This window comes from Heterodontus francisci, chromosome 13, assembly GCF_036365525.1.
Source record: "Heterodontus francisci isolate sHetFra1 chromosome 13, sHetFra1.hap1, whole genome shotgun sequence".
Classification (NCBI taxonomy): domain Eukaryota; kingdom Metazoa; phylum Chordata; class Chondrichthyes; order Heterodontiformes; family Heterodontidae; genus Heterodontus; species Heterodontus francisci.
The window spans coordinates 111,221,992-111,246,810 of record NC_090383.1 but is presented as its reverse complement, the minus strand read 5'-3'; the positions used below and the strand labels follow the sequence as shown (position 1 = coordinate 111,246,810).

At 45.4% G+C, this 24,819-nt stretch overlaps 1 protein-coding gene across 2 annotated transcripts in view; it reads left to right on the top strand.

The window, feature by feature from the left end:
• Nucleotides 1-24,819, top strand: part of kif26ba (kinesin family member 26Ba) — a 527,333-nt gene that overhangs the window by 203,251 nt on the left and 299,263 nt on the right. For both annotated transcript variants that reach the window (XM_068045423.1, XM_068045424.1), the window contains exon 5: nt 20,262-20,448. In XM_068045423.1, coding sequence (XP_067901524.1) covers nt 20,262-20,448 — 187 coding nt within the window. The remainder of the gene's footprint in view (nt 1-20,261; nt 20,449-24,819) is intronic.

Here is a 24,819-nt window from a genome sequence, read left to right as displayed (position 1 = left end):
CTCGCCCTAAAACTGACCCACAGTTAAAATCGAGACCCGTAATCTCTACAACTACTGTACGTGCTAGAATGGTTGTGTGAAATTCCTCTGTGTGAATTTTAACACAGGCATTAAGCCATAAAAAGTGGATTAAAGAATTTCACACTGGTACTTTAATGTGATACATCATACAGTGTGATCTCTTTCCAGTTACTAATCTTTCAGCTGATGTGAATGAGAATTTCAAATGACTTGTTCATTGAGGATGTAACCTTGTACAGGTGGTGTTAATCCCCCTTTCAGTTACATGTTCAGTTCTCTGGGGTGACATACCATTTATGGTCAGTTTTTAAGACTCAGCTGCAGTCCACAGTCACGGGAGAGCTTCTAACATTTAACCAAATTCTTGTCTGATTGGAGATCTCAATGACTGGCCATCAGGGGGCCAATTATCAACCTGGGCTATTGCAAGGATATTAATGATGGCTTTCTATCAGAGATTGGCCTTGCAATAGCTCACTGTCAAACAGTCATGATATGGAGTTCCAAGGGGGCCTGTGATACATTTCAGGTATGGGGAAGGCAGACTTGGAAATGCAACAGGGAGGGAGAGGATTAGAAACGGGGGACAATTTTCACCCAACCCACCCATCAAGAAACTGACGGGATTGGGGGCAACACTGCTTTTGTACAACAGCAGTGCCACAGTTGACCTAGTGCTCCTGTTTTTGGGGCACAAGCAATCAACCAGGGTTTCTGCTCCTGATCGTGATGAAGCCACCCACCATGGTCGAATAGCCAACCAGTAATCATTGTCAAGGCTCTTGGCTCATGAATAATGGCCACTTGGGAGAAATGCAGGTGGGGGTGATGAGGTGGGCTGGGAAAGAGAGGGAAGCCAGGTTGCATGTGCTGTGGTATCATAACCCCAGCAAGGAATTAACAGCTTCAAAAAACAGGGGAGGTAAGATTGGTAGACAAAGATTTTTAAAAAAAACTTTCTAAAGATAAACATTAAAAAAGAGACATTTTTGAAGACTATCTCAGAGGTTTTAATACCAAAAATTTTGGCTGACTCAGTGATACTGTCCTTAAAAATAACCTTTGCCAACCAGATGACAATACCCCTTTAAGACTATTTATTATCAATGGCAAATTGGAACTGACTTTTAGCAGCCTTTACTGATGGGCATGTGTTTTAGTGTATGAGGTAACTAATTCAGAAAGGATCCAAGTTCGATGTTCATCCTCAGGTAACTAAGGGGAGGGGGTCAGGAATGTTATGTCACTTTAATGAGAACTCCAGACTATTGCCACTTTACACTCGGTTCAAAGTGAGCCTTTGAGGTGAATCGCAATTCTGATTTGGCATCATGTCAGGGGGGACGAGGAGAGTTTTTTTAAAAACGCGGCAAGTTGTTATTACCTGGAATACACTGCCTGAAAGGGGGTGGAAGCAGATTGAATAGTAACTTTCAAAAAAGGAGTCAGATAAACACACGAGAAAAAAATTATTTGCAGGGCTATGGGGAAAGACTGGAGATGTGAGGTTTTGGGCAAGAGACACGGGGTGGGGGGGGAAACGTGAGGAAGAACGTTTTTACGCAGCGAGTAGTAATGACCTGGAACTCACTATCTACAAGGTTGGTGGAACCGGAGACGATGAATGATTTCGAAAGGAAATTGGATGAGCACTTGAGGGAAATAAATTTGCAGAGCTTCGGGGATAGAGTGGGGGAATGGGACTAACTGGATTGCACTACAGAGAGCTGGCATGAACTCGATGGGCTGATTGGCCTCCTTCTGTTCTGTATCAGCAAGAACCTGATGGTCTTTTGTTCAAAGGCCTGGGTCACGACACTGTTCCATGACCCACCGCTGATTACCCACTCGGTCTGAGCAGGCTTTCAGCAATTTAAAGCTGCAGGGTGGCTTCCTCCTCCTTCCGCACCCCCCCACACCCCCCCAACCCCTCTCAATATCTCTCCAAATGTAATTATTTGTCATGATTCTGTTGTTCAAAACGGTGCAGGTTTTGTAAAGCAGTTGAATTTTGTAACCCAGTTAGCTGAAAATGAGCAGGCAGCTTTGCCGGGGGAGCACTGAGCCCTCATCCACCAGGTTCTGAGTGTGCCCACTGCCCATGCAACCTTGACTGGGCAGTGCCCAGTGTTGTTTATGAGGAGGATTGGTGTTCGATGAAATATGGAGTTATTTGACCAGATACAGCAGTGGAAGGAGAACCCATAACAGACTTTTAAAAAGGAAGAGCAATATTTAGCAGCATAGGACTTAGGAGCAGGAGTAGGCCATTTGGCCCTTCGAGCCTGCTCCACCATTCAATAAGATCATGGCTGATCTGGTTGTGGTCTCAACTCCACCTTCCTATCTGTCCCCCATAACCCTTGACTCCCTGGTCTATCAAAAATCTATCTAACTCGGCCTTGGATAAATTCAATGACCTAACCTCCACTGTTTTCTGGGGAAGAGAATTCCACAGACTAATGACCCTTTGAGAAAAAATTCTCCTCATCCCCATCTTAAAAGGGAAACCTCTTATTCTTAAACTGTGTCCCCTAGTTCTACTTTCCCCTACAACAGGAAACATCCTCCCGGTTTCCACTCTATAAAGTCCCCTCAGGATCCAATATGTTTCAATAAGATCACCTCTCATTCTTCTAACCTCTAGTGGGTATAGGCCCAACCTGTTCAACATTTCTTCATAAGATAAAACCTCCATCCCCTGAATTAATCGAATGAACCTTCTCTGAATTGCTTCTAATGCAATTATATCCATATCACATAAGGAGACTAAAACTATACACAGTACTCCAGATGTGGTTTCACCAAGGTCCTGTACAGCCACAGTAAACCGTCCCTACTTTTATACTCAATTCCCCTAGCAATAAACGTGAACATTCCATTTGCCTTCCTAATCACTTGCTCTGCCTGCATACTAACCTTTTGTAATTCATGTACCAGGACACCCAGATCCCTCTGTACCACTGAGTTCTGTAATCTCTCTCCATTTAAACAGTATACAGCTTTTCTATTCTTCCTGCCAAAGTGGACAAGTTCACATTTTTCCACATTATACTCCATCTACCAAATTTTTTCCCATTCGTTTAACCTATCTATATCCTTTTGTAGACTCTTTCCCTCCTCCTGACAACTTACTTTCCATCCTATCTTGGTGTCATTGGCAAATTTAGCTACCGTACATTCAGTCCCTTCATCCAAGTCATTGATATAGATTGTAAATAGTTGAGGCCCCAGCGTTGATCACTGTGGCACTCCACTAGTTACAGCTTACCAACCTAAAAAAGGCCCATTTGTCGCTACTCTCTGCTTCCTGTTAGCTAACCAGTCCTTTATCCATGCCAGTATATTACCCCCTACACCATGTGCACTTATCTAGTGTAGTAACCTTTGATGTGGCACCTTATCAAATGCCTTTTGGAAATCCAAGTGCACCATATCTACAGGTTCCCCTTTATCCACCTTGCTTGTTACTTCCTCAACAACTCTAATAAATTAGTTAAACACAATTTCCCTACCGCAAAACCATGTTGAGTCTGTCTGATTCAATTATAACCTCCTTAAAAATGGATTCTAGTAATTTCCATATGACAAATGCTAAGCTAACTGGCCTATAGTTTCCTGCTTTCTGTCTCCCTCCTTTCTTGAATAAAGGTGTTACATTTGAAAAATTAAAAAAATATATTGGAAAGACACAGGGGATTGAGATTAACTGGATAGCTATTTCAGAGAGTTAGCACAGGCACAATGGGTTTAATGGCCTCCTATGCTGTGAATGTCTTATGATTTAATGAGTCTAGTCAGGGTGTCAGCATGGGGTGGGGGAGGGGGTGTCATGGGGTTGTGGAGGGAGAGGTTAAATAAGTGGATAACAGCTTGGGAATTGAAGAGGAAGTGTAGCTCGGGCCTGAGTAGAAGAAAGCGCATTATCATTGCCTTCACAACATTCCAAAACACTTCACAACCACTAGGTTGCTATTATTGCATAAATGGATCCAATAGCCATTTTTGGGCACAGCAAGCTCCCACAAAAGCAGTGAGATGAATAACCGGTTTATCTGTTTTTGATGGCTTTGGTTGAGGGAAGATGTTTGGCCAGTTCGCTGGGAGAAGTCCTTGCTCGTCCAAAAAGACCATGGGATCTTCTGAACCAAGCAAGCACCCTTGGTGTCAGTGGTGGCTCATTGGATTGCACTCTTGTCTCTGAGTTCAAAGGTCATGGGTTCACGTTCCATGGCACAGATTTAAGCACATAAACTAGCTTGGCACTCCACAGTGCAGTACTGAGTGAATGCTGCATTACTGAGTGGTGCTGCTTTTTTGGAAACGTTAAACCATGGCCCCTTCTGCCCTCTGTGCTATTTTGAAGAAGAGCAGGGAAGTTTTCCCTGGTGTCCTGGTGAATTATTTATCCCTCAACCAACATCACTAAAGTAGATCAGATGGTCATTATCACGTCACTGTTCTTGGGACCTTGCTATGTGCAAATTGGTGACTACATTTCGAAAGTGGCCTATTTGATGTTAAGCACTGAGGGATGTCCTGAGGCCCTATAGCAATACTAGTCTTTATCTAAAAATGGGGAAAATTCAAGTTTCAAAACCCAGATTTGGGACAACTGGGGCAAAGGTCTTAGTCAAAATGCGCCTGATTTGACATTAACTTAAAGCCACTTTCCTCATTCTCTTTCTTCACGCCAGCAGCCCCCCTATGCCCAACACCCTCCCCAGCCTCCCCTCTGACTGACTTGCTCACATCAGTGCAGTTCTGTTTCAGCAATGCTGTAATCTCATGAGATCAATGGGATTGCATCAGACAAGGAGGTGGAAAAACTGATGGAGAGGTAGATGTACATCTGACATCAAGGGGCGGGGGTGGGGGAGGGGAGAAACGGGAGTGCCATCTTCTGAAGGAATTAATAAAGGAGCAATCAGCTGTTACTGAAACACAGGGGAGAGGAAACTAAACGAGTCAAAAGCTACAGCTCTTCTCATTGTCCAAGGGGAAAGGCTGTGAATAATGTTCTTTGTAATTAGGTAGTGTTTCTTGTAGGATCAGCACGCATTGACATTGACTGTTGTATATGTTCCAGCACACTGCCTCCCAACAGTTAGCTGCTGCGTGCCCAAGTGAACAAAGATGTTCTCCACACAGCCAAACTCACGCGTCCTGCCTTTAACAGGTTTTTAAAACATAAGTCAGTTCCGTACTGTTGTCCCGACGGCTCTACCTCTGCCTCCCTCGCCCGATGTAATTCAATTGTTCAGAAGTGAAGCCTCTGGCTTTGGGAGAAATGTAATCCCAGTTTGGATGCTGCCTTGTCTCAGCTGCCACCCTTTGCTGAGTTTCCCCCGTGCCAGGTTGCAGTTTGGATGGTGCAGAGTGTCGTCGGATCAAGATGTCGGCAGTTTCGAGTCGGGAGACGAACATGCAGCTGAAGAAAGAAAGCTCTCAGCCACCCGCCTACTGCAGCCGCGCTCAAACACCGCAGAGTTTCTGGGTCGTGAGGTCGGCGCCTGCTGGCAACGCCTGTTTCGCTCACCTGAAGTCGCCTTTTTTAATCCTTCGATCGCTGAGTGACTAACTTCACCAGTGACAATGTAAGGCTTTCGAAAGAAAATATGGAGGGGGATAATTTTTTAAATTATAATTTGGGATGAAAATATGTCAGCAACAAATTGAGTAGTGACTTAGAGGGAAAGAAAGGGCAAAAATCAACTTTGCCCAATTTGCATTTGAGTTTTAATTGACAGCTGATTCCGCTCAGGACTTAAAACGGCAAGCTCAGAAAATCGCAGGCTGTCAAATAAAACAAAACAGCAGCAATTAACTGCAGCAATTAAATACAGTAATTGACTGTGGTAAATTAAGTGGTGTGCCTGCCTGGCTCTATTTCAGTAAAAGTGGAGTGATCTGCGCAATCGAAACGTGTAAAAATTCAAATTTGGCCCAATTTTAACCCATTCAAAACCCAGCCACTTAAACAGAGTTAAAATTGGGCCCAAAAAGAGTGTAAAAGAGAAGTGAAATTGATGAGATGTGTCCGTGTGTGTGTGCTTGGTGAAAAGACAGGCGAGGACTCATGAATTCTTCATGAATGTGGCTGGGTGTGAGCTGGAGTGAGGAGGACATTCTCCAGCTCGCAAGATCACACAAAACCCAAGTGGCTTTCAGCTGCAGTGCTTTCTGTGGCTCTGACTCTTGTTCTCAAAGAAACTTCTGTCAGGGACTCTCCAGAGACAAGGAACAGGCTGGGGAAGGGAAATAAATCTTAATTTACTCCGCTGGATTAAGAGGGGGACATTGAATTCAAACGGTGAGCTGGAATAGTCACTAACTGAGGAGGAGGAGAGTTGGCAGAGACTACGTGGTGTGTGCTCGCTTTGGCCAATTTAATGGGGGATGTTACAAGGACTTGCCGGCAGCCAGGAGAGAGGAGGACCTGGTGTGATCCCTGCAGTGGGGAGAGAGCTCCTATCTGCTGCATCGACAAGGTTGCAGAGCACCTTCTGTCACAGCAACAAGCCTGCTGCAGGTGGGGACTGTACAAACAGGTGCCTGTGCCTAAAGGGAGTCGTGTGGGAGGCTGGCTGGATGATGTAGAGCAGAGCGATTGAAGACAAGCTTGGGGTAGAGGTGGGGGGGGAGGTGGGTGGGGGGGAGTGGAAAGGACAGAGCGTGAAAACCTAATTTGCAGAGAGCAGTATGGATTTCTAACTTACAGTCAAAGGATCTTCTCATGTCTCGGAGTCTGTGGCATTAAAAAAAACAATGGTGAAAAGTGCAAGTGATGTGAGAGTCAAAACTACCAGAGGAATGAAAGGGGACTTGAATTAAACTGGTTATCTGGTCTTCTATGTGCAGGTTTGTGTTGCAAACGATGGACTGGACAGAAATGTAAGTAAATGCCTTTATTTGATTAGGTCTTAGTTAACTCTGTGTATTCGGGCTGTGGATCCATCAGTACTGATAGAGATTTTCAGATGCTGAAGTAGTGGATTTTCAGACGTTGAAATAATGATTCCTTGCAACATGAAACATCGTTCTCTTTTCCCTCATTCCTATTGTAGCGTCCCACAAGGATTAGAAGGTGAGGCAGCTGCAACAGACAGACTGCCCGACACTTGGAGCTAATCTTTCCGGCTGGTTAATAATGAGTGATAAAGTGTTTTTTTTGACACAGATTATATTCAGTCATCATTTTCATGCAGCTATTAATTGTGAGCTGTACTGGTTTTTCGGTAAGTTCTCAAAAACATGGATAATTAAGCTTGCTTCTCTCTTTTCCCCATATCTGAGTGAACTTTAAAGAATTGCTTTTCTCTGTCCCCATGCTTTGCCTTTGCAAAGTGGAGGGATTGTGCAGGATAAACCTTATCCCTCCAGCTGTGCTGTTAACATTGGTGAGACAGAGTTCAAACCCTGGAGACAAGTCAGTGAGTGTTGCCATTTCTATGAGAGTAATTCAGCCTCGGTGGCAGAGTTACAGGATCTTTTCACGGTGAGCATTGTGCTCAGGTCTGGTGTTCTGAAATGCTGCAGATTAGAGGTGAACAGTGCGAGCCCTGACACGGTGAGAATGCCTCCCCAAATCAAAAACTAATAAATAATTAAATAAAATGAAGAAGCATCTGAGCCAAGTCCGGTTGGGTTGGGAATAATCACCTCATTAATTGATCGCCGTGGCCTGTCATTAGAGAGTCATTAATGGCTTTTCAGAAAACACACTGGTTTGTCTGCAATTGATGGAGTGGGTCTGCAGGGAGTCACATCAGTGTAAAGTGATGTCCTGGATTCCATCGCATTTACAAAGGGGAGAGGGAAGAGAGTTGGATAGGGGAGGGGAAGGGGTGGGGTAGCGGGAAGAGGGAAGGGGAAGGGGTGGAGGGGGAAGGGGTGGGGGAAGGGTGGAGGAGGAAGGGGGTGGGGGAGAGGCGGAAAGGGAAGGGGGAAGGGGTGGGGGAGGGTGGAGCGGAAGGGGCGAGCTGGGGGAAGGGTGGAGGGGAAAGGGTGAGGGAGAGGTGGAAGGGGTGGGGGAGGGCGGAGGGGAAAAGGCGGGGAGGGGGAAGGAGCTTGGGTGTAGTGGAGGGGAAAGGGATAGGGGGTCGGGGAAGGGAGAGGAGGGGGAAGTAGTGGGATTGGGAAGGGTGGTAGATGGATAGGGAAGGGGGTGGGAGGGGGAGAAGGGAGGTGAAAGGGGTGGAGGTAGAGGGTAGGATAGGGATGGAAGAGGGGGGTGGGAAAGGGGGATGGGGATGTGGGGGAGGGATGGTAGTGGGAGGGGTGAGGGAAGGGAGGGGAGGGGCTGGGAGATGGGTAGAGTGGGAGATTGTTGAGGGAGGATGAAGGCAAGGAGGAGGTGGATGGGAGAGTGAGGGTTAGGAGATGGTGGAAGGGCAGGGAGGGTGTGGTAGAGGTGGAGGGGTAGTAAAGGTGAGGGGCGTGTTTGGGGAAGGAGTGGGATGGGTAGTGGAAAGAGGGGAAGGGAGGAGATGAGGTAGAGTGGGTAGGGGGAATGGGTGGGGGAAGTGGTGACATTGTGGAAGGGAGTGGAGGAGAGGAGAGGGGAGGGAGGAGTAGGGAAGCAGGATGGAGATGGCGAGGGGGTTGGGGGAGGAGCTTATGTTATTTTCCTTTCTGCAGTGTAATGTAAATATGTCAGACAGTAGGCCCTGGATTTCCGTGGACTTGTGAACAGGGTTTCCACGCACTCGCGATGACATCACAAGTTATACTGCATGTGAGCCACACAGGTAAACTGAGAAGAAAGGAAGTACTTACTCAATTACTTGCATTTATATAGTGCCTTTCATGACCTCTGGCCTTCCCAAAGCGCTTCACAGTAAATGAAGTACTTTTTGAAGCGTAGTCACTGTTGTAATGTAGGAAATGCCGCAGCCAATTTACACACAGCAAGATCCCACAAACAGCAATGAGATAATGACCAGAATATCTATTTTAGAGATGTTGGTTGAGGGATAATTAATGTACAGGACACTGAGGAGAATTTGCCTGCTCTTCTTTGAAATACAGCCGTGGGAGCTTCTACATCTGCCTGAGAGGGCAGACAGAGGCTCACTTTAATGTCTCATCGCAAAGACGTGAGACCAGCTAACTCACCACAAGCCCCGAGTCAAACTTAGAATCTTCTCTGTCTAATATGCCTGTCCCTCCCTCCCACTTTTTTTATTTCTTTAGATTCTTTCTTTATCTTTTAAATTAAAAAACATTTTTTCTTCTTACGCCCACTTCTGCCATACTCCGTTTGCTAACTGGCACAGAAGGTGGGTGCCTTGCACCAGGCAGGTGCCAGTATAGCTCTTTGACGGGATACAAAGGGGTGGCAATTTGGGAATGGCTCATTCCGCCAGCTCCCTCTCTCCCTGTAGCTGAGGCCTGGGGTCTCTGCTCAGCAGCGTGGCCAACGTGACGAATCACAGGGGTCAGATGCTCATCCCTGGGCCCATGGAGTCCAGTGTGTTGATGTCTCCCACAGTTAAAGGGGCCGCCATCTGGAGGGGATTTGACAGAGTAGGTAGGCAGAAGCTATTTCTCTGGCAGGAGTGTTGGCAAGCTGAGAGCACAGATTTAAGATAATTGGCAAAAATGATGGTGGAGGTGGTGGGAGGGGGTGGAAGTTTAACTTTTTTAAATGCATTGAGTTATGATCTGCAACGCGCTGCCCAAAAGGGCGATAGAAGCAGATTCAATAGCGACTTTCAAGAGGGAATTGGATAAAATACTTGAAAAGGGAAAAAATTGCAGAAGTGTGGGGAAAGGAGGAGAGGGAGTTGGACTAATTGAATAGCTCTTTTAAAGAGCCAGCACAGTCACAGTGGGCTGATTGGCCTCTTTTTGTGCTGTATATTTCTACGCTTGTGTCAGTAATATTCGGCAAAGGAGGAGAAATGTGACCCTGAGATGAGAGCATGTGGAAGCGAGGAGCTTTAATGCATTATGTCATTTACTGACTGTTTGTTGGGTAATTACTGTCCCCTGCACTCCTCCAGTGATTGAAATAAGTGGCGCTGTCTCTGTACTTGAACATTGCACCGTATCAGGCAGTCTTGAGAGGAAGCAGTTCTTGGCTCATCTACCTGGCTGCCTTCCATCCCCGGAGGTTGAGCATGAGGCAGGCTTGGCAGTTGCTATCAACAGTTCAGAATGGCTTGCTCTCCTGAACTGGAGGCTGAGAGAAATTACCAGTGGCAACAGAAGCAGATGGAAACTTTAACATTCCTCTATCAGCTGCTTTAATGGAGGCGTCCCTCCCATTCAATAGAAGTTGGCTAATGACTTAATATCTCTGCGTTCCTCTAATTCTGGCTTCTTGTGCATCCCCAGTCCCATTGTCCCACCATTGGCTCTGCCTTCATGAACTTGGGCCATAAGCTCTGGAGTTCCCTCCCCGAAACCTCTCCACCTCAATGCCTGGCTTTCCTTCTTTAAGGCACTGTTTAAAAGCTACTGCTTTGATCAAGCAATGGGTCCCCTCTCCTAACATCTCCTTATGTGGCTCGGTGTCCAATTCTGCTTGCTAACACTCCTTGGGATGTTTTACCATGCTAAAGTTGCTATATAAATGCAAGCTGTTGTTGTTATTAGACTAGGGGGAGCAAGTAGTGCCAGACAGACATGTGACGCTTCTGTCTGTGCTGATGTGCTAATGGCCCTTTCTGGGTTGCTATATTAAACTTCACTACAGATGGAATTCCTGTAAGAAGAAAAATGATCAAACTCCGGGAGCTCTAGTCTCCTGCTCTTGTCAAATGCAAAGGGCCCTGGTCACTGAGGTAAACGTACATACATACGAACATACGAATTAGGAGCAGGAATAGGCCACTCAGCCCCTCGAGCCTGCTCCGCCATTCAACAAGATCATGGCTGATCTGATTGTAACCTAAACTCCACATTCCCGCCTACCCCGGATAACCTTCCACCCCCTTATCAAGAATCTATCTACCTCTGCCTTAATTATATTCAAAGACACTGCTTACACTGCCTTTTGAGAGAGTTCCAAAGACTGACGACCCTCTGAGAGAAAAATATTTCTCCTCATCTCTGTCTGAAATGTCTTAACCCCTTATTTGAAACAATGACCCCTAGTTCTAGGTGTCTCAAATCTTGCTAGAAATTGGCTTCTTTCATCAAAGATTAAAGTGTGTTCTTCAGCAAGCCCGCAGAAATGGTTATTACATAGCAAGGACTGCCACCAGGAGCCAATTCGCATTTCCTTCTTGACGCCTGACTGCCCCCCTTGCAAGTCCTGACTGGTTCCTTGGTCTTATTTCCATTTTGGTTTTCTTTATTTAAAAAAAAGACAAGGTATTTAACGTACTTTGTCCGTATAAGATTTACGTCTGAGGCATTTTAATAGCTCATAATCATGTTTAGTGCAAGCGCATCTTTTGTTGTTATGATATTCATTTCAGACAGCTTAATCTTTGACATGACCTCACAGTGTAGCCTCAAATCCTTCATGTGGTGAGGCAAAATACAGATGGTCTATTTAGTGCTTCACCAACCAGGTTGCCTAGCAACAATGCCAGTAATTGAGATACATCTTGATGTCTGATTACATTAATGTTACTTGCAACCATATTTAGTCTTTTTTTTTCCCTTCCTATATTAGTCTAATGATAACGATTGATTTTATTTACCGTTTGTGGAGCACTGTAAGCTGATTTGTTCAACAGGCCTTTAAATGGTGCACATCTGTTTCAAAGAACCCATTTAATTGTAACCCACTAATCCAAAAGTGTCTCGGTCATTTTTCATAAGGCCTAGAGCTTCCTTTAGCATGCTGACCGGCCTTTTTATGTTTGGGTCAAGTGGATTTGGGTGACCCGCGTTCTCTGAGGTGAATGACCCCTTTTAGTATTCAGGACTGAATATAATGTATGACAAGGTTTCCATCTTTAAAGCTGGAGCTTGACACTCACAGTTAGTAATGTACAGGATGGCGTGATGGGTTGGTGCTCTTACGAAACACTGCGTAATTGAACGGTCGGTTATAGGGTTTGTGCTGGACACTTCCCCACCCCTTCTCACACAGCAAGTGGGTTATCTCGGCCTTATCTTCAGGAGGAGCTGTAGGGTAGACTCCTGGGCCCAGGTTCCTGTCTATATCGAAGAATGTGGCGTTGTGGAGTGGGGGTGCATAGGTTGGTAAGTGAGCCCTGTCATTTACTAATCTACTGAGCACTCAGCTCCAGAGGTGTCTGAGAGTAGATCCTCTTGAATGATATATGGTTGGGCATTGTAGAAGGGCAGATTGAGAAGATAGAGGTGTTTAAAATGGGAGGGTGTAAAGAAATCTTCAGGGGAAAAAAAACAAGGCCATTACAAAAAGCAAACCAAGCACTAGGTCTTATTTCTAGAGGGATCGAATTGAAAACTAAGGAAGTTATGCTAAACTTGTGTGGAACCTTGATCAGACCACATCTGGAGTACTGTGTATAGTTCAGATCACCATACTGTAAGATATAGAGGCACTGGAGAATGTGCAAAAAAGGTTTACAAGGATGATACCAGGAATGCAAGTGTATGCATAGAGGAGAGGATGAAGAGGCTGGGTCTCTAACTCTAGAAGAGGGAAAGTTGAGGGGTGACCTAATAGAAATCTTTAAAATTATGGAACATTTTGATAGTGTAGACACAGAGAGTTTGTTTCCACTTGCAGGGAAGAGCAAAACTAGAAACCATCAATATGAAGTAGTTACCAAGAAATCCAATAGGAAATTCAGAAAAATACTTCTTTATCCAAAGGGTGGTGAGAATATGGAACTTGTTAGCACAGGAAGTGGTTGGAACGATTGGTATAGATGCATTTAAGGGGGATGGGTGCTGGGCAAGCATATGAGGGAGAAGAGAATACAGGGTTACAGAGTTAGATGAGGAAAGATGGGAGGAGGCTCGAGCAGAGCATAAACCTCTCCATGTTGAACAACAATTGGAAGAAGCACTGAGGGTAGCAAGGGCACAGAATGTACTCAGGGTGGAGGATTGCAATGTCCATCGCCAAGAGTGGCTTGGTAGCACCACTACTCACCGAGCTGGCCGAGTCCTAAAGGAAATAGCTGCTAGACTGGGTCTGCGGCAGGTGGTGAGGGAATGAACAAGAGGGAAAAACCTATTTGACCTCATCATCACCAATCTACCTGTCGCAGATGCATCTGTCCATGACAGTATTGGTAGGAGTGACCACCGCACAGTCCTTGTGGAGACGAAGTCCCATCTTCACACTGAGGATACCCTCCGTCGTGTTGTGTGGCACTACCACCGTGCTAAATGGGATAGATTTTTAACAGATCTAGCAACTCAAAACTGTGCATCCATGAGGCGCTGTGGGCCATCAGCAGCAGCAGGATTGTATTCAACCACAATCTGTAACCTCATGGCCAGGCATATCCCCCACTGTACCATTACCATCAAACTGGGGGACCAACCCTGGTTCAATGAAGGAGGGCATGCCAGGAGCAGCACCAGGCATACCTAAAGATGAGGTGTCAGCCTGGTGACGCGACAACTCAGGACTACTTGCATGCCAAACAGCATAAGCAGCAATAGACAGGGCTAAGTGATCCCACAACCCACGGGTCAGATCTAAGCTCTGCAGTCCTGCCACATCCAGTCATGAATGGTGGTAGACAATTAAACAACTAACAGGAGGAACATAGGAGCAGGAGTAGGCCATTCAGCCCATCGAGCCTGCCTCGCCATTCAATACGATCATGGCTGATCATCTACTTCAATGCCTTTTTCCCACACTATCCTCATATCCCCTTATGTCATTGGTATTTAGAATTCTGTTAATCTCTGCTTTAAACGTACTCAATGACTGAGCTTGCGCACCCCTCTGGGGTAGAGAATTCCAAAGATTCACAACCCTCTGAGTAAAGAAATTTCTACTCATCTCAGTCCTAATTGGCTTCCCCCTTGTTATGAAATTGTGTCCCCTGGTTCTAGACTCTCCAACCAGGGAGGAGGAGTCTCCACAAATATCCCCATCCTCAACGATGGGAGAGCCCAGCACATCAGTGCAAAAGACAAGGCTGAAGTATTTGCATCCATCTTCAGCCAGAAGTGCCAAGTGGATGATCCATCTCAGCCTCCTCCTATAACCTTATTCAAGAGGGGAGCGAGACAGGAAACAGGAAATACTGGCCAGTTAGCTTAACATCTATCATAGGGACAATGTTAGAAGCTATTACTAACGATGTTATAGCAGGTCACTTAGAAAAATTCAAGGTAATCAGGCAGAGTCAACCTGGTTTTGTGAAAGGGAAATCATGTCTAACCAATTTATTGGAGTTCTTTGAAGTTCTATGATGTTGTTGCTATTACAGAGACTTGGTTGAGGGAAGAACAGGATTGGCAGCTAAATGTTCCGGGATTTAGAAGCTTCAGGCAGGATAGAGGGGGATGTAAAACGGGTGGGGGAGTTGCATTACTAGTTAAGGAGAATATCACAGCTGTACTGCGGGAGGACACCTCAGAGGGGTCATGCAGCGAGGCAATATGGGTGGAGCTCAGGAATAGGAAGGGTGCAGTCATGATGTTGGGGGTTTACTACAGGCCTCCCAACAGCCAACGGGAGGTAGAGGAGCAGATATGTAGACAGATTTTGGAAAGATGTAAAGGTACAGGGTTGTAGTGGTGGGTGATTTTAACTTCCCCTATATTGACTGGGACTCACTTAGTGCTAGGGGCTTGGATGGGGCAGAATTTGTAAGGAGCATCCAGGAGGGCTTCTTGAAACAATATGTAGTTAGTCCAACTAGGGATGGGGCCGTACTGGACCTGGTATTGGGGAATGAGCCCAGCCAGGTGGTCGAAGTTTCAGTAGGGGAGCATTTCGGGAACAGTGACCATATTCCATAAGTTTTAAGGTACTTGTGGATAAGGATAAGAGTAGTCCTCGGGTGAAGGTGCTAAATTGGGGGAAGGCTAATTATAACAATATTAGGCAGGAACTGAAGAATTTAGATTGGGGGTGGCTGTTTGAGGGGAAATCAACATCTGACATGTGGGAGTCTTTCAAACGTCAGTTGATTAGAATCCAGGACTAGCATGTTCCTGTGAGGAAGAAGGATAAGTTTGGCAAGTTTCGGGAACCTTGGATAACGTGGGATATTGTGAGCCTAGTCAAAAAGAAAAAGGAAGCATTCGTAAGGGCTGGAAGGCTAGGAACAGACGAATCCCTTGAGGAATATAAAGACAGTAGGAAGGAACTTAAGCAAGGAGTCAGGAGGGCTAAAAGGGGTCATGAAAAGTCATTGGCAAACAGGATTAAGGAAAATCCCAAGGCCTTTTATACGTATATAAAGAGCAAGACGGTAACTAGGGAAAAGGTTGGCCCGCTCAAGGACAGAGAAGGGAATCTATGTGTGGAGCCAGAGGAAATGGGCGAGGTACTAAATGAGTACTTTGCATCAGTATTCACTAAAGAGAAAGACTTGGTGGATGATGAGCCTAGAGAAGGGAGTGTAGATAATCTCAGTCATCTCATTATCAAAAAGGAGGAGGTGTTGGGTGTCTTGCAAAGCACTAAGGTAGATAAGTCCCCAGGGCCTGATGGGATCTACCCCAGAATACTGAGGGAGGCAAGGGAAGAAATTGCTGGGGCCTTGACAGAAATCTTTGCATCCTCATTGGCTACAGGTGAGGTCCCAGAGGACTGGAGAATAGCCAATGTTGTTCCTTTGTTTAAGAAGGGTGGTAAGGATAATCCAGGAAATTATAGGCCGGTGAGCCTTACATCAGTGGTAGGGAAATTATTAGAGAGGATTCTTCAGGACAGGATTTACTCCCATTTGGAAACAAATGAACTTATTAGCGAGAGACAGCATGGTTTTGTGAAGGGGAGGTTGAGTCTCACTAATTTGATTGAGTTTTTTGAGGAAGTGACAAAGATGATTGATGAAGGAAGGGCAGTGAATGTTATCTATATGGACTTCAGTAAAGCCTTTGACAAGGTCCCTCATGGCAGACTGGTACAAAAGGTGAAGTCACACAGGATCAGAGGTGAGCTGGCAAGATGGATACAGAACTGGCTCTGTCATAGAAGACAGAGGGTAGCAGTGGAAGGGTGCTTTTCTGAATGGAGGGATGTGACTAGTGGTATTCCGCAGGGATCAGTGCTGGGACCTTTGCTGTTTGTAGTATATATAAATGATTTGGAGGAAACTGTAGCTGGTCTGATAAGTAAGTTTGTGGACGACACAAAGGTTGGCGGAGTTGCGGATAGTGATGAGGATTGTCAGAGGATACAGCAGGATATAGATCGGTTGGAGACTTGGGCGGAGAAATGGCAGATGGGGTTTAATCCGGACAAATGTGAGGTAATGCATTTTGGAAGATCTAATGCAGGTGGGAAGTATACAGTAAATGGCAGAACCCTTAGGAGTGTTGACAGGCAGAGAGATCTGGGCGTACAGGTCCACAGGTCACTGAAAGTGGCAATGCAGGTGGATAAGGTAGTCAAGAAGGCATACGGTCTTCATCGGTCGGGACATAGAGTATAAAAATTGGCAAGTCATGCTGCAGCTGTACAGAACTTTAGTTAGGCCACACTTAGAATATTCCGTGCAATTCTGGTCGCCACACTACCAGAAGGACGTGGAGGCTTTGGAGAGGGTACAGAAGAGGATTACCAGGATGTTGCCTGGTCTGGAGGGCATTAGCTATGAGGAGAGGTTGGATAAACTCAGATTGTTTTCACTGGAACGACGGAGGTGGAGGGGTGATATGATAGAGGTTTACAAAGTTATGAGCAGCATGGACAGAGTGGATAGTCAGAAGCTTTTTCCCAGGGTGGAAGAGTCAGTTACTAGGGAACATAGGTTTAAGGTGAGAGGGGAAAGGTTTGGCGGGGATGTGCGAGGCAAGTTCTTTACACAGAGGGTGGTGAGTGTCTGGAACCTGCTGCCGGGGGAGGTGGTGGAAGCAGGTACGATAGCGACGTTTAAGAGGCATTTTGACAAATACATGAATAGGATGGGAATAGAGGTCCCCGGAAGTGCTGTGTACAGTATTGGTCTCCTTATTTAAGGAAAGATGTCAATGCGTTGGAAGCAATTCAGAGAAGGTTTACTTGACTAATACCTGGAATAGGTGGGTTGTCTTGTGAGGAAAGGTTGGACAAGCTCGGCTTGTATCTGCTGGAGTTTAGAAGAATGAGGCAACTTGATTGAAACATATAAGATTCTGAGGGGTCTTTACAGGGTGACTGTGGAAAGGATGTTTCCTCTTGTGGGAGAATCTAGAACTGGAGGTCACTGTTTAAAAATAAGGGGTCACCCATTTAAGACAGAGATGAGGAGAAAGTTTTTCTCTCAGTGTCGTGAGTCTTTGGAACTCTCTTCCTCAAAAGGTGGTGGAAGCAGGTTCTTCGAATATTTTTAAGGTAGAGGTAGATAGATTCTTGATAAGCAAGGGGTTGGAAAGTTATTGGGGGTAGGTGGGAATGTGGAGTTGAGGTTACAATCAGATCAGCTATGATCTTATTGAATGGTGGAGCAGGCTCGAGGGGCCGAGTGGCCTACTCCTGTGCCTAATTCGCATGTTTTAAAATCTGAGTTTTCATGATAGCTTTAGTGACTCTTGTTTGGAAAGTCCAGCATTGAAATTACGCTGTGGTACACTAGTGTATGAACCCAGACTGCATCCTTACCATTCTCTGCTGTTTTGACAGAGGAGTTAAGGTGCCCAAAATAAACTTTCTGTACTTCCAGCAGTTTTTATTTCAGGGCTGATTAGAGTTCAGTAGACATTTAAACAAACAGATCAACACCTCTGTTAAAGTGAAATAGGGAGAACTCATGAAGCCATCAGTGACTGGAGTCAGATGATGTGATTTCAAAGCCTGTGAATATTAGCCCTCAAGTTTGATTGTCTTCTTTCTATTGATCAGTTCCAATGCAAAGTTGTTAATGATGGGCTGTAAGAATCCACATAAAACACAAAAGGTCAATGGCTTGTCCTCTTCAGAATAAGCACAAACCGGCTTCAGTGTGGCTTCAATTCCCCTAAAACCTCCTTATGTGGCTTATGTCAAATTTTGCTTTGTAACCCTCCTGTGAGGTGCCTTGGGACATTTTATTGGCTTAAAGGCGCTATATAAATGCAAGTTGTTGATGAAATGTAGAAATAATTCCGACAAAGCGGCATTGTGTCTGCATCCTTCTAGTCAACACCTGCAAAGCCCCCAAACTGAACAACCGTGGTCGTGTAACTGTCTAGAGCGGGTCAACCGAAATAGCGATGAGTCAGTTAGCTCCTTTCAAAAGGAGCTGGTTACAAATGGGAGTGAAGGATATTGACATGGGGACAGATAGAGGCAAATACTCAATGGAAAATGATGGCCAGGCGAGGAATCGAATCAGTTAGGCTTGAAGAATGGAGGCTGTATTGATTGTTGGATTGATAACCTGGTGTTCAATAGCACTGCCATGGAGAGCTTTATCCCTGGAAGTCTTGCCTTCTGCAGCCTCAAAGGTTTAAGTGTCTCTGATATTTGAAATGGTACATGGTCTGATGGAAAGAGGCTTGATGGTTCATCTCACCTTCTCTCTTCAATAAAAAGCAGATAATATTACAAGGAAGAAAATGAATAGGATGAATTAAACAGTTTACATTAGGTCCACCGTGGCCTGGGCGATAAAAGGATCCAGCGGGACCCGAAATTCAATTCCTGGCCTTTGCTGAATTAGTTGATCTCTGCGAGGGCAGCAGTCAGGCCTGGAGGATGGCACCAGTGTCCCAGGACTAGGAAGGGGGCAAATTCCGTCACGGTTCCTGTTCCTGATAACTATTCAGCGATCCCCTGCACACAGCGGATGTATAGACGTTGTCTAAGAGCAGGGTTTGGGTTATGAACCTAACCATGGAAAATAACCCAGCAAACATTCCCAGTCTGGCTTGACACATGGAAGATGGATGCTGCACCCATCCAACAATGCTGCAACATGAGACAGCACCTTTAGGAAAGGAGCAGAGAAAATCAGCAAACATATAGTTACATTTCATTACATCGTCCTTAAACGTAGAGGAGCAATATCCATAGTAACCTGATCATTCCGACAATGAATATCCTATCCATAGCAAATCAAACCCCACAATAAAATGTAGCTAGGAGACAATATTAACTTATAATAGTAACAACTTGTAACATAAACAAAATGTGCTCTTTACCAATAACACTGTGAAGCAAAATGCAATAGCACTGCAGTTTGACTCCTGTGGCACAATATGTCGTCAATACAAATCACCAGAGCACCGATGAGAATACAGATGAGTGAGGGTTACAGGTGAGTGGGGATACAGATGAGTGGGGATACGGATGAGTGGGGATACGGATGAGTGGGGATACAGGTGAATGGGGATACAGGTGAATGGGGATACAGGTGAGTGGGGATGCGGATGAGTGGGGATACGGATGAGTGGGGATACAGGTGAGTGGGGATGCAGGTGAGTGGGGATGCAGGTGAGTGGGGATACAGGTGAGTGGGGATACAGGTGAGTGGGGATGCAGATGAGTGGGGATGCGGATGAGTGGGGATGCGGATGAGTGGGGATACAGGTGAGTGGGGGATACAGGTGAGTGGGGGATACAGATGAGTGGGGGGTACTATTCTGCCCTTCCTAAGTCTTAAATCCAGGGAGAACCAACAAGCCTCACAGCATCATGTGTTTTCTTAATTCCTCAACATTTTGCCTTGAACGTGGCACATTCACAAGGGTCATGCATCACTTTATAATGGAATCAATTTAAACTACAATGGTTGGGGACTTCACTCAGTCTGACAGATGGTGAGGAATCCCTTTTGAAAAACTCAATAGAAATGTCACTGTGTTTTGGATGATGTTGATAAGGCTCAGCCTTTGCTCCTGAGCTTAATGTTGTTAATTTGAGCCCCTATCTGTAGTTGATGACCTTGTACTTGGGGTGAAGTCCATTGTATTATTGCTGTTTGTTTCTTTAAGGATATGTTCAGTGCTCGCAGTTGGGAGCCACGCTCAAAGAAAGTGTGGATTGGAGGCAGAGCTACAGTATAGCAGCATCGATTCTCTGTGTCAATGCTCCCACCGAGTGAGGCTTTTCACTAGGGGAGGGAAATAGGATCACTGTGTTGATCCTCTCTTACAGTTTCTTCCTCGCGGTCTCATCTAACCTCGATTCCTTAACTCAGAGGTCCAGCTGTTTGATCCATTTTTTCCTCATTTTTTTTTTGTTTCTCCAGAGCTGCCCAGAAACTCAACCTGTCTTCCAAGAAGAAGAAACACCATCGACCTCCCGCACCAAATGTGTCCGACGCCCCCCTGTTCCCGACCAACTTCAGCGGCATTCTGCAGATGTCACCACCCCCCGCGCCACCATGCCTGCTCAGGGCCATCAACAAGGTGAAGGACAACCCAGGGATGGGAAAGGTAAGCAGCAGCACAGCAGTCTGGGAACACTACGCATACGGTTGCCAACTGACTCCAGGATTGTCCTGGAGTCTCCAGGAATTAAACATTAATCTCCTGGGCACTGCTGCAAGCAATCACAGAAGAAAATATTGTAGATGATTTAAAAAAAAAAATTGTGTGCTTTTTTTCACTTTCTTTGAAGTCTTCTTTATTATAAAAAAAAGTTGCAGATATGGGGGCTGGAAGAAGGCTGTTTGACTGACAGTTGAGGATTATCCAATTGGCTAATAATGAGTCTGTTCCCTTTCCGATTGGCTGGGGAGGCAGGCCGCTCGATGATAGTTCTGAATGGCAACCAATGGTGGGAGCATGGGGGAGGGGCAATTAGAGGCTGGAGGTCAGGTGATGACACCTCCTGGATTGTGTCCAACCAGAGTTGGCAACCCTAGGCCCATGCCACAAGAGCAGGGATGTGAAATTTCCGCCAAATGGCGGATTTCTGACGTTGGGGTTTTGGAATTCCACCGTTGGCTTCTTCCTTTCTGTCCTTGACCAAAAGACTGGCTTTAAAAAAAACAGTGTCCCCTGACAACGCAGAATGTACACAGAGCCATCGTTGACGTGATCAATGCATTCAAACAGTTGCCAGCTTGCCAGTATGAATCCGTGCATGTGTGCTCTGACTTTACAACGTAATGATGTCACCACGTAATGATGTCACCCCAAACTGAGCGGGCGAGCAGCCAACTGGGCGGGGGTGTGGGGGAATGAACAACCAACACGTTCGAAGTGGCCTGGAAGCTGTGCTGCACACATTTCTATTCAAAACTGCAACTTCCCTTCCCGGTTTGGCTGCATTGTTGAACAAATTAATTGCTCACAATTACATTATTAGAAAATCAAAAAAGAATTCTGTACTATTAGCTTAACTGAATTTATTGTTTGTCATTAGCCTCCTCCTGCTATCTATATTGGAGCCCTAAATGAGCTGCAATGTGTATTAAATGCTATTATACCACCCTTAATGTGAGACCTGACAGCTATATTGGGCAAAGTTGGTAAGAGCACCCACTTCTTCATTTTATTAAAATTAGCACATTATAGAAATAGATTGGGATATTACAGATCATTAACAGTGCTATAATTACATGCTTTCTTGTCAAAAAGAAATTTCAGGCGTTTTTGTCCTCGGCCACTAATCTTCAGACCTTTCAGTCTTTGGCTACTCTCACCCGTGGAAGAGTCACGGTGATTAGAGGCACTCTGCAATTAGATCTATACAGTTCAAGTCTTGACTCTAACTGTGGGGAAATTGCTGAACACCCAACACAAAGTCTGAACTATTCTAGCCAGCTGGCATTGGGCCACAGAAGCACTCCGTTTAAATATTACCTGACAGAAGAACCAGCATTTTAAATGTACAAGAAGGAGTGGGCCGGCTCTCCACTGAGAAGCTGAAGAGCCCTTCTACCAACTAATAAGTTGGTTAGTTGAATCGGTTCTGTATTGATTTCTATTTAGTTGCTGTTTATGGCTCTTCTCCCTTCAGGAACCTGAGTGCCTACATTTGAAAAAAAAAAATTACACAGTGTCGGACTAATCACGGGATTAGAGTTGACAGGAAAGCCATCTAATGGCAATTTTCTTCCTACCAGTTTTCCCAATTTATTACCCCCCCCCCCCCACCCCACCTTGCTTTGGTTCAGTGGGCGCTGGGCACCCTGATACCTTGTCTGAAGTGGCTGCCATTGATGGTATACGGTGGCCAGGTATTGAACTAAAGGAGCATCACAGCTGAGCCCAATCCTCTCCTCATCTAATGGCTGCACGGGCACAGTTCCAGCTGTGTACAGATCAGGAGTGAGAGCTGTGGTAGATATTCCACCAAGAGTAACTGCCCCATGTGACATCTAAATCAGCATCAACCCCGAGGATTTGAACTTGGAACGTTCTTGTTGTGTGCGGCTCAGCTACACAGCAGCTAAACTCACTTGTGGTAGTTAGTGAGTGGGAGTGAGAGCCGTGAGAGAATATTAGGATGACATGACTGGCATTGTGGATTGTAGAGTGATAATACTGACATTCCATTCATCCCACTGACCTCATACTGTTGGATAATTCCTTCCTTTTAACAGATTTGGGGCTAGACTCTTCTAAGTGGTAAAAGAAAAATCAGAGAAAACGGCATCATTTTAGCTGATGTTCGTTCATAACATCATGGTATAACAGAGAAAGGAGGCCATTTGGCTCTCGTGCCTCTTTGGTAACCCCATCCAATTAGTCCCACTCCCCTGAAACTGTGCCCCTGTTCCCCATTGTCCTGTAAATGTTTTCCCTTCAAGTATTTATACAATTCCCTTTTGAAAGTTATTATTGAATCTGCTTCCACTGCCCTGTGAGGTAGTGCATTCCAGATCATAACTCGAGGCACCTGTTTCACACAGATGAAAAGCAAAAGAAAGAAATAGTTGTGCATATTAAGGGATCATATGCCTCAGTAAATAAATTTAGGTGCCTCAGGCAGGTGGCGATAGGCTATACAGTGCCAGCGCAGACTTTATATAAAATGTCGTCTGATTTTTGGCTCAAGGATAGAACCTGAGTGTGTCTTTGTCCATTGAGCACCCCTCCCCCCCTATTGTCCTCATCTTTATACATTTTTGGAAGACTGGTTCATAACTTAAATGAAAGACTTGCATTTATATAATGCCTACCACAACCTCGGGATGCCCCAAGGCGCTTTACAGCCAATGAAGTACCTTTGAAATGTAGTCACTGTTGCTATGTCAGAAACATGGCAGCCAGTTTGTGCACAGCAAGCTCCCACAAACAGTAATAAGAACATAAGAAATAGGAGTAGGAATAGGACATTCGGCCCTTCGAGCCTGCTCTGCCATTCAATAAGATCATGACCAATCTGATTGTGGCCTGAACTCCACTTTCCTGCCTGCCCCCATTAACCCTTGACTCCCCTGTAGATCAAAAATCTGTCTAATGCAGCCTTGAATATATTCAATGACCCAACCTCCACTGCTCTCTGGGGTAGAGAATTCCAAAGATTAACGACCCTCTGAGAGATGAAATTCCTGCTCATCTCTGTCTTAAAAGGAAGACCCCTTATTTTGAAACTGTGCCCCCAGTTCCAGATTCCCCAACAAGAGGAAACATCCTCTCAGCATCTACCCTGTCAAGCCCCCTCAGAATCTTACATGTTTCAATAAGATCACCTCTCATTCTTCTAAACTCCAATGAGTATTGGTCCAGCCTGCTTAACCCTTCCTCACAAGACAACCCCTTCATGACAGGAATTAGCCTAGTGAACCTTCTCTGAACTGCTTCCAAAGCAAGTATATCCCGTCTTAAATAAGGAGACCAAATGACCAAATAATCTTTTTTTGTGTGATGTTGATTGAGGGATAAATATTGGCCAGGACACCAGGAAGAACTCCCCTGCTCTTCTTCGAAATAGTGCCATGGGATCTTTTACATCCACCCGAGAGAGCAGACTGGGCTTCAATCTCATCCAAAAAGACTGCACCTCCAACAGTGGTGAGCACAGAGATTGCTGTGCACAGTGCTTCAGATGTGGCTTACACTGGGACATTTACCCTTCACGGCAGTTCCCGTTCGGTTGTGATGAACAGTGTGTTGCACACACCCTTGGAAGAATGTCTTTTTTCAGTACGAGCCAAATGTCAATGATGACTAGCTATAAAACAGGTGGCCCCTGCTTTATTTTTTACAATAAGGTTGCTGTTAGGGTATACAGGGAAGATGCACACAAAACACTTTATACTAAAAGGGCAGAGCCCTGGATCAACATCAAGGGGCAAGAGATGCAGGGAGGATGTGAGGAAGAATTTTTAACACAAAGAATGGTAATAACTTGGAACTCGCTGCCTACGAGAGTGGTGAGGCGGAGACAATCAATGAGTTCAAAAGGAAATTGGATGGACTCTTGAGGGAAATAAACGTGCGGAGCTACAGGGAGCGAGCAAAGGAGTGGGACTGATTGGATTGCTTTACAGAGAGCCAGCATGGTGGACTCGATGGGCTGAATGGCCTCCTTCTGTGTTGTAATGACTCTGCGACATAAGGCCAAACATCCTGCTTGCACGGTCCGTATGCAGAGTCTTAGTCAACGTGTGTGTGTATTGGGAAATCGTGCTTGTGCTCTTGGTGGGCAAGATTTAGGGTTACCCATTCTTCAGTTTAAAAAAGTTTTTCTAATTTTTGCCGAACACTTTAGTTTATTGATTATAAAAATATTGGCGATGGGGAAAATAGGCAGTTTGAGTCAAGAATCATCCATTGGGGTAGCACAAAGTCTGTTCGCTTTCCAAATGGCTGCGGGAAGGCAGGGAGTCACGAAAATGAACTTGTCAGGTG